Source organism: Apis cerana, linkage group LG4 (assembly GCF_029169275.1).
Source record: "Apis cerana isolate GH-2021 linkage group LG4, AcerK_1.0, whole genome shotgun sequence".
NCBI classification, from domain to species: Eukaryota; Metazoa; Arthropoda; class Insecta; order Hymenoptera; family Apidae; genus Apis; species Apis cerana.
The window spans coordinates 245506-260597 of NC_083855.1; the positions used below are offsets into that span (position 1 = coordinate 245506).

General features: G+C 35.6%; 1 protein-coding gene across 5 annotated transcripts in view; it reads right to left on the bottom strand.

The window, feature by feature from the left end:
• Nucleotides 1-681: 681 nt before the first annotated feature.
• The window catches only part of LOC107998619 (terminal nucleotidyltransferase 5C), a 131649-nt gene continuing 117238 nt past the window's right edge, over nt 682-15092 (bottom strand). For all 5 annotated transcript variants that reach the window (XM_062073472.1, XM_062073473.1, XM_028667106.2 and 2 more), the window contains one exon: nt 682-14766. In XM_062073472.1, the coding sequence (XP_061929456.1) occupies nt 13441-14766 (1326 nt within the window). In that variant the 3' untranslated portion in view covers nt 682-13440. The remainder of the gene's footprint in view (nt 14767-15092) is intronic.

Genomic DNA, 15092 nt, shown 5'->3' on the forward strand with positions numbered 1-15092 from the left:
ATAATGATTATCGGCAACGAAAAAATAATTGTTATTCTATGACTTCTCTTTAAATTTTAGTTGTAGCAGTTAGTGGTCTCTACTTTAAAGAAACTTTATATCGAGGAATAAGTGTCCAAGGTCGAGGCAACTATATATTTTCAATATATAGGAAAATTCTTGTTTGGATCATCGATTCGATCTTTTTCAATAAGAAAAAAAAAACGATTCTTAATTATTTCGTTATATTAATTATATCAAAGTTATTATTAATTACCAAAAATGGAAACTTGGAAATATTTAGAAAGAGAATTATGCTGATATTTTCAGTAATAATAGTTTTATTACCTCAAAAAAGCAGATGTAATAAAAAAGAAAAAATTGAGAAAATAATAAAAATGAATCTTTCGAAAGTTTAGTTTACACGTATAAAAGTAAGTATCGATTAATCGTACACAAATTAACACATATTTCTACGTAATAATTATTCGTGTTGGGTTCAAATAAACGAATACGTTATTTAATATTTCATTTTCTCAAGAAAAATGTAAGTGAAAAAGTTGGAAAATTGAAAGTTTTGTATAAAATATAAATTTTCTTTTTCTATTAACAAATTACGAGTTGATGTTAACGTATCGTTGATTAATCAATTTATTTATGGATTAAACGAAGAGGAGAGATTATCGAAGAGACAGAAATATATTCTCGGTGTTTACATGATATTTATTTTCATGTTTTATAGGTAATCCTTATAACATCTCTTACATATGGGATATATATTCATGGGCAAGTCAGAGAAATAAAAAAAGAAATTAATCGCCGCCCACTCACGCACTCTTCGAACTCGTCTTATAAAATAGCTCTCTCTTTCTCTCTCTCGCATACGTTCCACGTTACTCGTCTATGCACGTGCGATATTTACACTTTACGTATAAATATTACGCGTATATAGGTATTTCTCTCTTTTACTCCTGTCGCTTATCTTTCCTTTATTTACTATACATGTATCTTTTTTCTTCTAAATTTTCTCCTTATCGTACAAACGGGTAATGTTAAACTCGCTTATTTAATTATCATCATAATTTTTCCAATCACCGTGTGTACTAATTTTTCCATACGCATGCGCGCGTGTCTCGCTTTCTCTTTCTTTCTTATTCTTCTTCCCTAACCTATTCATATTGTGCACAGTTTGCAGTCAGTTTGCAGTTTTTGGAATTGGCGTGTTTCGAAGAATCGCAAGTAGTATTTGTCGACTCTCGCTTTCTCTCCTTCTCTCTTCCATTCGATTCTTCCATTCGAATTTTAAACCCATTCTTCGAATCGACGTTACTTTTTAAAATTTAAAAAAAATCTACAAAATTATAATTCAGCCTTTTGTATAATGACAAAAGCATGGAAATATTTTTATTTAATTTAAACGTTGCGATTAATCTGGTATGTCGGATGATTGATGGAATTTCGTTATCATGAAAATCGTGTGCGATTGCGAGATTTTCGAGAAATTTAAACCGGTAGTCAGATTAGACCGCATATTTTACGGCGAGAGAACGAAACATAGAAATGCGACACAGAAATAAATTTTGAAAGAGCGTTCAATCCGTTACAACGTGTACAATCGAATCCCCTCTTTTCATGAAAAATCTCGATTCCTTCTCCGTTAATTAACTTCACACGAACGACAATTTTTCTTTTCTCGCGAAACACGAAACGCGTTTTTGTTTCTTGAAGAAAAAGGATGAAAAAAGGAAAGAAAAAGAGAAAAAGACCATATTTTTCTACCTTCTTGCAATTTTTCGTTCGAAGGTTATTCGCGGTGGAGCAGCGAGCGACATCTCCTCGTCGAATGATGCCAGATCGAAAAATGCTTTCCTTCTTCTTCGCCCTTTCCCTCCTTGTGTAAACACCCGAGAAAAAAATTCTTCTAGTTTTTTCTTTTCTTTTCTATTTTGCTGGGTAATCTTCTTCGAACGAACCCGAGAAGGGTTTTGTTCGTTCGATCGCCTGGTAAAAAAAGAATCGAGGGAGAATCTGGCATCACCGAGGACTCGGCCAAGGAATGAGAACTAAACGATTCGATGCTAATTGTAAGCGGTAAAATGCGCGTCACGCGTCTCTCTCGAATCCTCGAAAATTGTTATTTGAATTCTCCGAGCTTTTTGGATTCGTAATTCTCCTTTTTCTTTCGAAAAATACTTCGAAATGCGAAACGAGATCTCTTTTTTGTAAATCACGAGGCAAAAATGTACGAAAGGAATCCTGGAAAAATGATTCAGACACGAGAGAATCGGGCAACGCTGATTAATCTTATCGAATAAAATTGTTTAAAACGCACGAGGATCGTGGCGCGAGCCGGGATTTCGCGATTTCGTTTCGTTAAAATCGGATCGTTATTCCGCTTTTGCGACAAGAAAAATTGTTTCCCCTACTTTTTTATTTTCGAATAATATCGACGAAAAGGATGTTTTCCAATCGGCGAAAGAATTATTGAAATATAATCTCGATTTAAAATCTTGATTCAAATTGTTCGGCGTCTCAAAGTAGCGCAGGCGTAAGAATTATTCTTTGGTCTAATTAATCAATGTATATAAAATATCAAAATTAAATGCACCCGTCTTTATCGCGTAGAAAATTCTTAGGCCATCCTTTTACAAAAGATTCCATTTCATTTTTATTCAGTTATATCGAATACATCTAAAAATTTGTAAATAAGGTAAAACGAAATTCGAAATTAAATCATATCTCTGTAGAGAAGACGTACATATTTTTTAAATACATTTAAAAAATTTTACAACAACGCAAAATTTTAAAAAAATCGAATACCATCGATTTAGTTCGATCGAGTTTTCCACCGAAATCCCGGTTTCTTCCGTTGTAACGCAACATCCACTCGTCCAAGCGTACGAGTATCGACACGAATGTCTGCGTTTCTCTTCGCAAAATTCATCGAGTAAAATCTTATCGAATCGATATTACCTCGTCGAATTGTATCGATGTATCTCGTTTATCCTTTTCCTCGATTGTCTTTCACTCCATTCTTTCGATCAATTTTCTTTATTATCAGTCCTCTCGTATTATTTCTTAGATTTTTCCCATTCATGTTTGCTTAATTATTACTCAACACGATCAGGATGGCATCGAACGTTTGTTTGATTCTACTGAAAATTATCATTATCGACTCTTCGATTACTAGAGAATACAAGGTTGATAGCACGGTCGTTATATAGAAATATGTCTCGAACGGTTAATTTTTCAATATTTTCAACATTTCCGTTCTACTTAATATACGTATACAATAAGATTTTTTTTTATTTTTCAAAAATGATAAAATAATATGATTCCACTATTCTTACCTAAAACGGTCACATCCAACAAATATCGCATCGTCCTGAAAGTGTTAACCACGTTTACCGACACGAGATAATTCATAAAGATGTATCTCGCATCTCTTGCTTCGTCGTATTTTCGTCGTATTGCTTCCTTCGAGATACGATTCTAAGGGAGCGCCTGGTATTCTACTTGTTCGGTATCAAAAAAAGTACGTACAAGACAAAAGGAAACGTGGCCGTGGAGATATTTTTTTCGCGATCAAAATTCCTGCGAGAGAGTTCTCGATTGTTGATGGCGCTGCGGAGGAGAGCGAGAGATCCTTGACCGAGCTTTTCGAGCATCGAACGAATCCAAATATCGATTATTTCTCGTGATTATTCGTAATGGTTTACTTGTCCGAAATTTAATTTCACGAGCAAATAGTTTCGACACAGAGACGTTATTTTTCGTTATACGCGAAATTAAACTTAACCTCAAACTGGTGACGTTACTTTCCGATATCGCTGATATCGATTCAAGAATTTTGAAATGAAAAATCGTTTAAACGTTGACCACTCAATAGTGGTCCGAGAATCCGAGTTTGGCTATTTCTCGAAATTAAAATCGTAATTTTAGATCGTATCGATTGTAACGCAAACAAAATTATAAAAAGGTTCGAGCATCTTTTAACGACAAAAAAAGAAAAACTCCAAGTTTTCGTTTTAAACGAGACGATATCTGGCATCGAACGACATTACTGGTCCTTTATTCTTTTCGAGTTTACAGCGGTGCGTTAAAAAATTTTATCGAACGATAGTTATATGTCAGAAAAAGTTCGTGAAAATTAAAATAAAAAATAATAAATAAAAATTGAATAAAATGAACATAATTTTTACAGATTTGTTTGTTTAATTCAAAAATTAATACAATAATCACAAAGAACAATTGAATTTAAGAAGAAATATTCACAATCGTACGGCGCTGTTTTGACGTCACCATGTAAAGGTTAAGTATCGACGTTTGAAGTCCGATGTTATTACTTATTTAATTATAATTTTGCTGAGAAACTTATCTAAACGAAGATTCTTTTAATCGAATGTACAATTGACTTAGACTTTGATATTCTTGTTACAATATTAATACATTATATTTACAATTTCGTTTAGACAGGTGTGCAGCTATCTCGAAATTTATATTTCATACGAAGATAGATTACAAACAATATCATATGATCGATCGATTGGTATGCTCTAGACGACCTTTCTACGAAGCTTATTTCTAGTGTTCTAAATTCATGAAAATTTTTAACATGGGATCTCTGTTATTGATATAACTTAACCTAATTAAGAACATCGCGTTTGTACAGCTTATCGAATATATCTGCGATCAGTCTGCTCGATATCGGCTAACACTAGTAATTTGCGCGACTTTTTGAATGAATATTTCTCTTCGATTTTTTTCTTTCTTCTTTTACACACAAAAAAAAAATTCATTTTTCGTTCGATTCTTTCTCTTCGGTTATCTTCGATCATCGCGTATTGATCATACGCGATTGGTAATCGAAGACATCAAGACAAAATATTGTTTTTTTTTTTTTTTATTAAAAATCTATGTAAATCTCGAATATTTTAATTTTGATCTTTCGATAAAATTTTTTTATATAAGTAATTGCATTATTTGTTTTTAAATAAAGATAAATGTAAACGACGCATTATGAATTTCCAAATTTTTAACGTGATATTCTCCTATCAAAATTTAAACTTGCTCACAGATTTATTTTACGTTAATAACATTACTTGCTTGGTACTACATTCGTACCACGCTTTTCTTCCAAATCTTTCATTAAATAATTTCGAATGATTTTTTTTTAAAAAAGGAACTTTAGGAATTTTAAAACGAACGGCGATTATTAAATTTAACCTTTTAACGCAAAGATTTATAATTGTTTCTTTCTTTTCATAATAAAAAGCAATTAAAAATGAACATTTTGAATTTTTGAATAAAAATTGATGTAAAAAGAAAAACTATTTGCGAATAATATCACGGATACGGATGCGTTAAGTGGTTAAAATATAAATTGGAATACTGAATAAAATGTGTATGTCATCGATAAAAGCTAGTCTCGAAGATTTTTTTTTTTCCATCATTCAGTCGCGAAAATTATACACGTTCTGTCCATCAACGCGTCTTTTTCTCTCTCTCTCTCTCTCTCGTTTTTCTCGCGATTTGATTAATCATCGTAATAATACCATAATAATACGAATAAAATATCTAAACGATTAAGGCTTGCTCGTGTTTCTTTATAAATCGTTACAACAAATTCAGGCTTTGGGTGAGATTCCTACGCGTATGCTGTAAGATTTTCCACTTACCACTTACATTACGTTTCTAATCGATTATCATTTCTTGGACGTACGCTGGACGAAAGTTGCGATTACATATTTATCTTTTTTTCTCTCTTTCAGGAACTAATTTCGCATCTATGCGAGGATGATTTTTTTTTTTTTTAAAAATTAAACGATAATTTGTCTGGAATAAAAAAAGAGATATTGAAACCACCATCGTGTGCGATTAGTTTTTACATTAAACTTTCCACTCGAATACTCGTAACACGAGCGAACTGATATTCGTATCCTTATCTCGCGACGGTTTAAAGAAAAAGAAAGAAAGTAACGGCGATTATTAATTGCTACATCACTCCTCCTCGCACAGATACGCCACTTGGTTGAAACTTTGTAAATTATATCTTAGGATACGCGTTTCTCCGTTAATTTCTCACGTTAAAGAGACGTAAAATCTACCACCTCTTTTCCTCATTTCAATCGGGATGAAATTCGATTTTCATTTTTGGATAAATATCTCGATTACGTGTTGCACGACGGTCTGTTAAAGAGGTGGGGAATTGTATATTAATATATATTCCTCGAAACAGGAACGATGAACTTTCGATGAACTCTCACCCAATTCGATCTCGACGCCATTTTTCCTTTCGCATTTTCAGCTCGGTCTCTCGTTTCGATCCCTCCTCTTCTTCCCGTTCTGTCCAAGAATCTTCAGAGAATCTAGGACTCGGTTTTTGTCCTTTCGATCGAACCAATTGCCGCGTTTCCCTATCTTATCAATCAGGACGAGATCATTAATGTTATCTCACTCATTTCGTGTTAAAAATTTAACGATTTTGTCGTATACACACGCGTGTATCTTATTCCTCGTTGTTTTTATTCCGTACGATTCGAACGGTCACAATAATGATCGGTGAATCGATGACGAAAGACAATTTTTTTCTTTTTTTTTTCTCTTTTTTTTTTCCTTTTTTTTTTTTGTTTTCTTTTTTTTGTAACAAAACCTTAAGGGGTTTTAAGACGATTTTTATAAATCAAACAAATAAAAAATGGATATGCAAGAAACTCGATTTATAATAATACACTAATCGTTTTTTGGCTCGTTATAATTTTTAATCAACAATTCTTCCAGCGCTGTCGTAATTTTTTTAATTTCTTCAAATTTTTAATTTTTTTTTCATTAATTTTATCAAGTCCCTTATCTTTTCTCTTTTTCCTCAACTCGAATCAAATTATCAAATATTTAATTCTCCTAATCGTATAAATATTATATATATTTATATATATATATATATATGAAAGAATCAAAGAAGAAAGAAGGTGGAATTATGGAAATTTAAACAACGAAATGAACGTGATTATTTAAAAGAAAAAAATTAAGGAGAAAAATAAGAACCTTTATGTTAATCTTTTTAAACGCAATATTTCAATATCTGTACAAATAGATACGAAACACTTGTATCATTACGTATACGTTTCTCCAACCTTTTCCTCCGTTCTTTCGATTTCTCTGTATTTTACTGTATCCTCCTCCTCCTCCTCCTTCTTCTTCTTTTTTTTTTTATTTTTTTTTAGTCTTACGTTCATAATTATCGTCAATTAACGCGATCAAACATAATCTCGTCGAGCTTGTCAATATTCGCATAGAGGTGATAGGATATTATTTTTGTGTCTTGTTTCTTTTTAATCCCTCGAATAATAACCATATATAGTGGTGTATCAGATAAATGCATTTTATTTCCTCTTCTTTTTCTTAATATAAAAAAAAATCAATATTTTAATATGTACGCGTGTATATCTATATACGTATCGTGTAATATTAATATCGGAGTACAAGTTTTCGCGATAGAATAATCGTACAAAATGGTTATTATTCATGTTCGGTGGAAAAAGAACGAAAGAAAAAGAAGAAAAAAGAAAAGTGTGTGTATATATATACATAATAAAAAAAAAAAAAAGAACGCCTTTTCGCAAAACAGCGATGTTTCTCTTTTCTCTTTTCTCGAAAATTTTCATTCTTTCGTTGTTTCTTTGCTCACAACCGATAATACATCTCGATGTCTTTACACACGATTCTTCCCTTAAGCAGGAATTATGCACGCTCGTTCGAACACGTATGTGTATCATTAAAAATCATAATACAATTATAATTATACAATTCGTTTACAAAAATTTTTGAAACCGCAGATGAATTATCTCATTATTTTTTTTTTTTTAATCCCTCTTTCTTTCAACTCGCTTCGATTAAAACTAAAATCCTTATCTTTATACATGTATATTAATTTTTTATTAATTTATATTTTGAAATAATTTTGTGCTCTTTTTTTTTCTTTTTTTTTTTCTTTGTATCAATTTAACTCGTATGTTTTTCTCTTCATTCTTACGATTTCCGTTCCCTGTCTTAATTCCCTCCGACCGTCGATTAAAATTTCTCCCTTCCAAAGTATCGTTTCGATACATTTTTATTTCGTAATTATATTAATTTCTTCCATTTATTTCGACACGCAAAGCTTTAAATAAAGATAAACTATCACAAGAAGATTCGTTATCAAGTTTTATATTTTTAAATTAATTATTACTAAAAAAAAAATACTCAAAAATATTCATTTTCGGTCTATTTATTTTATTTCTTGGACCTGCTTTTTCCCCCTTTTTTTTTCTTTTTTCTTTTTCTTTTTTTTTTTTTTTTATTAAATCTAATACACATTTTGTAAAATAAGATTTATAAATTACTTTCTCGGTATTTTCAATTTTTATGTACACTTATGCGACATTTTGTTCTTACGTTAAGTTGTAAATTCTTATATTATTTACGACACGCGATTGAAAATTGATGATGATCGTTTATCTATTCATGCAATCCTTTATTATTCACGATTACTCGAGAGATTCATTTCGAAAAATGAGACGAAGAAAGAAATTACTTTGAATCCTACAATCTCGAACTGTTAATCATTGTAATTTTTCAAGCGAAGAATTTTGGATGCTCTGTTCGGAAAATACGTCAAATTCTTTGTCCATCGATAATTATTCGTATCAATGAAATTTTAATATCGACTCGTATCGCTTCGATCACTCTGAAAGATCTACTAATTTGGAAGAGAACGATTTCATATTTTTATAGAAAAAAAAAGCACGAATATATTCTTACGAAGAAGATTCTTCGATCAAAGATCAAAGAATCTCATCATTTTTTTTATTTGTTTATTAAAGAACAAACGAAAGAAAATCTAAATCGAATAACGTATAAAAGAAACGTGATTTTTAAAGCATTTCAAAGTTAAAAATGCTTAGAAGAACAATCGTATAAAATATGGTGTGCATTCTCTGCGCGTTTGTTTTCTTAAAATTCTTGTTTTATCAATGAAAATTATAAACTGTATCTAAATAAAATCGAATTTTCCTTCGTATATCAAGTAATGATCGAGAGAGAAGAAATACGTTAAAAAAGAAAAAGTATGGAATTCTTAGAGATTGAGCCATCTATCTAGTTAAATCTTTCAAAAGGAAAATTATGCCAATCATAAACGATTGAATTCTTCGAATGTATTTATAAAATATATTTAAAAAAATTCATACAATGATAAGATATATACGATATTGAGTAAAAACGAATGTGATAAAAAGATACGAGTTTTTTTTCTTTTTTCCTTTTTTTTTTATAATTTTTAACTAATTTATAAAGTTTTATATATATATATATATATATGTATATACATTTCATTTAGGTATTTTTCTTTTCTCCTTTTCATTATTTATTTTTCGATACAAACGAATATATTTTAATTCTGTCACCTACGTTAAAAAGAAAGAACAATGGATCTGAATCGAGAAATAGATAGATTAAGATAATAAGGGTTTAAAGCTTTCAAGAATTAAATAGACGCGATCAAAAGATTTTTTATAAAAACCCGAAAAGTCTCGCTAAACCAAAGAAATCTCGACTCTTTTAACGATCCTTGAGATGGCGAACGAAAAAAAAAAAAAAAAAAGAAAGAAAGAAAAAAAAAAAAAGAAAAAAAGAACAGAATCGAGTAAATAAAGACTCGGAACTCGAGCTCTTTATTCATTAATATTATCGAACTTATAAAACAAACTTCCGCTTTGGACGTTTAAACTATACTTCGTTTTTTCTAAATGTCTTAAAATCTATCAAATGGGAACACATTCTGGAGACACTTGAAAATGAACTTAAAATACGTGAGATTTTAACTCATCTGATTTTTTTCAAGATAAACTTAACATCGTTTCGACTCGAGTTACTTCAACATTCAAGATCCTATCGTAATAAACCTAAAAAATGTAAGATCATCGATGCTGATCACAAACAATGTATATGCATCGAACTCAAAAAGAAAAAAAAAAAAAATTACCAAAGCTTCGTATCAAAGAAGAAAATAGTTCAATTCTATATTCTTATAATCGAGTAACCTAATTCAAAATATATAACGTTTACGAAACGCTTTCAGAACTACGAAACGACTATAATACTCTTTTCTCTATGAATATCTTCACCGCGAATTTTCTGCGTATCTTCCACCAGATTATATTAAAAGAATCAACAATGGAAAAAATAACGTTTTCAGTAACAACAAGTTGTCTCTGCATAAATATATCGCAAGGGAAAAACGTAACAGAAACTCGTAAGAAAATCAATTGAATTTCGCGAGGGAAGCAACTACTACAAGAATCACCTATAGGTGGTAGAAAATGTAGTGATGATATCGAAGGAAACGGGGAACAGGCGGCTAGAGGTGTATACCGGGTGCATACAACGTCGCTAGTCGGCCTGGCTCTCCTTAGCGTTAACACGCGATATACCTGAAAAACCAGTTTGCGGGCTTTTTATTAGGCCTTTACTTTCGCTTGCAAACTGAAAGGAAGAGTGAGCGAGCGAGCGAGCGAACGAGCGAGCGAACGAGGCCTGGCTAGAAGCAGCTTAGCTGGTAAACGAGCGAGCGAGCGAGCAAAGTGACTGACTGAGTTGACTAACGGGGTCACCAGTCGATACGAACACGCGCATAAAAGAGAGACGCCAAGTCGCGAACACTCATCCCCTCTTTCCCTCAGCCCTATATATTAACGCTACTGTACGTGTATATGTATATGACGTATATTACGTGTTCGTGAAAGAGAAAGAGAGAGAGAGAAAGACAAGGATAGAACGGAAACACGATGGAGAGACAGAGACATGTGCAAAAGACGCGTGGAAACGCTCAAAGATCCGTGGTGTATTCTCTGTGCATGTATAGAACGGATTATACACACGTGGATACACACACATGCGTGCTCGTTTGTGTGTATAACGCAGCGATTCGCAGAACGATATACAATTTGCAAGTTCGTCGCACCGAGTACTATTATGTTTTATTATGCAAATACGTTTTATCATGGGCAGAGAAACATGGGCACGCGACACGCGTATATTTTATTTCTCTTTTACTCTCTCTCTCTCTCTCTCTTTCTTCGCGACACACTATCAACGGATCTCAGGATATAGCATCGAATAATTATCGGTATCTAAAAAAGAAAAAGAAAGTTATGCAAGCAGTTATGACGATTGTTGACCGTCGCTGCTCGATCGAAGGACCACGCGTACGTATTTAATAAGTTCACATATATGTAAATATATATATGTATATATATACGATATATGTATTCATCGTATCGCATACGATTACGTGTGTAATTTCGCGTGTAATATAGGGAGAGGAATCCGTTTTCTAATTTATTTGAATCTCGTTCGACACCGTTCTTTGAGCTTTTTCTCATCATTTTAGATTAGTCTCATTTTCTATATATATATATATATGTGTGTCTTCACTAAATCATGGTTTTTTTTTACCCGAATTAATCTTCATCTTTGTTTACTTTTTTACGATTCGCAATATGATTCGCAACATATATGCGCACGAATATGTGTTGTGTACTCGTTACGTCTTCATTTTTTTTTTTTTTGTTTTATTTGCGACACGACAGCGCTGGTTCACGCAAAAATTGGAAAAAGATAAAAACGAATAGAACCGTCTTTCACCCCTGGTTGATTTTCTTCTTTCTCTATCTCCTTCGCTCTTTTACTCTCTTTCCCACTCTCACACTCTCTCTCTCTCTCTCTCTCTCTCTCTATCTCCGCGTACAAACTCTCGATCTCTCTCATGGATCGCGCCGCTCATCCTCAATTTTTTCCCTCAATCTTATGTATCACGTTACAGTAGTATCTAAATGAAATGTGTTCACAGCCACACATTAATATTTATACACAGATTTTTATACATGTATTTATATATATTTTTAAATATATATATATATATATATATATATATATATATTATATATATATATATTTATTTATATATTTATAATTAATCTTTTTAGCAAACGCCACACCCGTTAATGTTTCGTAGCCTGCTGCTTGTTTTAAATTTATTTTTTTTGTTGTTGCTTTTTTCTTTTCTGAAATCTGTGTATTTACCGTTACCTTTTTTAGTATACATTTTCGAAACGTTATGTTCATTCGTTTTATATATATATATATATTTTTTTTATTTTTTGTATTTTTTTCTTTTTTTGTTTTTCGTTTTCCTTCGTCCGGGGAAAAAAGAAAAGAAAGAGCGACCGTGGAACGTTGATACGGACGCTTCCATTATGCGCTAACGACGCATCGTTACTCTGTTATTTTCCGGTTAATTCCGATTCCAGGCGCTCTCTATCCTTTCGTTTTTTCTCTCTCTCGTCGTCGTCGTCGGTCTTTTTTCGAATTTCTTCTCCCATCGTACGCAAACAACATCCATTTTCTTCCATTCGCTGTCGTTCGAAATCTTGGCGAGCTGATGCCGGTGAACGGCAGCTTGTGTTTCTTTCGATGCACGCACAGTGTCTCCGTCCTTCTCGCGCCACTATCGCGAGTTACACGCGTCTATCTCGTTCTATCTCGACGCGCGCACAATAATAAGAATGTAAAAATCGTCTGTTATATTTACCGCGCGTACGCAAACGGATTACATTTTTCTCTCCCCACTATTATTCGTTTGAATTATCGTATTAGGCACAACACGTTCTCCGTTACTTTTTCTCCATTTGCTTCGCTTCGTTTGTTATCATTCTTTTTTTTTTATTTTTTATTTTTTATTTTATTTCATTTTATTTCGTTTCGTTTGGAGTCTTGTAGTCTCTCAGTTGATCCCCTACGACCAAGTCGTGTTTTGGTCCTTCTCCCTCCCCCTCCCCCCTCCACGACAACCGATTCGTCCGTTGCGGTTGGTGGTAAACGCGTTCAGGAGAAACGGAAAGATACACGAATAGACGAAACGAACGAACGAACGAACGTACGTACGTAATGTTATAATGATAAACGAATCGAGCATTCCTCGGTTTGGATCTGTCTTCAGGTGTCTGTTCAGTGTTCCCCGAATCCGAACGAACGTCGATCGTCACGGCGAGTTCATCCTCCGTTTCCTTTTCGATTTCAACGAGATCGTACCATTGCTCATTGTCCACGTCACACCCCGAATTGGTCAACGCGCGATGTTCGATGCACGTCCAAGCGTCAACTGAGAACCAGACAATACTCCTTCGGCCCGTGAACAATCAACGATCGATCATCGTCGTTCTCGTTATCCCGGAATGGACAAGGATCGTCGTGTCCGGATGGCGGACGTCGGCCCCCGTGGTCGGTAAGCAGAGTCCGATCGATGTTGGTTTCGTGGTCGGTGACGATCGCAGAGATGTCGCGGACGTCGATGACGGTAGTTGTCGTAGCGGTGGCGGTGGCGGCGCTAGTGGCGACGATGGCGGCGTTGGCGTCGGTGTCGCATCACGACGAGCACGCCATCCACGAGTTGCAGGTGCACGTGTAACACGCGGGTATCACCGGCGCGTAGTAATAGCCGTTGGCGTATACGTAGGTGGCGGGTGGTCCGGGCGGGGCTTGCTGATGGTTGGTCAATCGTTGCTGCTGCTCCTGGCACAACACCTGGTAGGCAAGATTTTCGATCAAGGCGAGGGTCTGCCGTCTCTCGTGGCCCATCAGGCACACGGTGGATTCTTCCACTACGTTGTGGAGTAACATCAGGTACTGATACTTGAGGGTCTCCTCCTCGGGGCCGACGAAGTGGTTCCACAGGTAGTTCTCGAGTTTGGCGCGTTGCTGGCCGATGTCGGGGAAGTCGATGAAGAATCTCGAGCACATGTATCGCTCGAGGGTCTTTATGTACTCGGGTTGCGAGGGTTTGTACATCTTGACCAGAAGGTTGCAGTACTTGAGCAGGCCGCCTCCGCGAATCTCCTCCGGACTCCTCGTCGAGATGAGCTTCTTGTGGAGGTGGTACAACGCTTCCTGGAAGTCGCCGTACACGGATTCGCCGACCACCGTCGGGTAGAAATTTTCCCCGATGGGCAGCTTGCTGCACTCGTAGAACAGGAGGAGCGAGTCGAGCACGATCTGGAACGAGTCGACCGAGAACTCGAACTGCCGCCTCATCGAGTCGACGAACTTGAGCTCGACGTTCCTGTGCCCTCGCGAGTTCCCGAGGGAGATCAGGGACCATCGGTCGCCTTCGTTGTTCACTTTCACCATCTTGCTCACGTACGCCTCTTTCAGGCTGCAAGTGGTGATCCGTTTGCGGCTGACGCCTTCCGGCAGCAGGTCGAACAGCGAGCCGAGCACCGCGGCCTTCACCTTGTCGTAATTTCGCCCGCTCGACAGCTCCACGGCGAATATCAGGTCCAGATCGTTGTACGGCTGCGACTCGGTGGCCAGAACGTGGGAGGCGGCGCCACCGTTCAGCCTTATGTCGCGCACCCTCATTCCGGCACCGCCGCTGCTCGGGTCGGACTCGAGCTTGCTGCGGACCACGTTCACCAGATCTCTCAATCTGACCTCCAAAGTGGGGAAATTTCCACGCCCGTGGATGCACACCACCTCGTTCATCACGTCGTTCAGTCGTTTAACTTGGTCGAAGCTGAGCACCGCCAGCCTCTGCTGGGGATCCGGGCAATTGTTGCTGCTGCTGTTGTTGTTGCCGTTGGTGTTGGCGGTGTTGTCGCTGCCTCCAATGTTCTTGGTGCCGCTCACCTGGCACAGGGACTCCATCATAGCGACCCGACGTTGGCGTTCCTCGCCGATCTCCAGGGAGCCACACTGCAACGGAAACGAGACGGGAGACGTTATTTCGATCAAACGTATCAACTTCTCGAGTGGATCGTTATTCCATAAAGCGTGCAGAGAAATGAAAGATGCGATCCGTGTTGCAAATAGATAAACAGTTTCGAGAATAAATAAAACACGAGAGATTTAACGGGCTACCAATCCTTTGAGAATTATTCCTTCTTCGTCCGATCTTTTTCTTTCGTCGAAAGTTTCAACTGGGACTAAAAATGAAAAGATAATTTTAAAATATTTCGACAGAAAGATATTTTTTCAACTATTCATGTGTTCGGATCAGCGAACAATTGGAACGACAAATA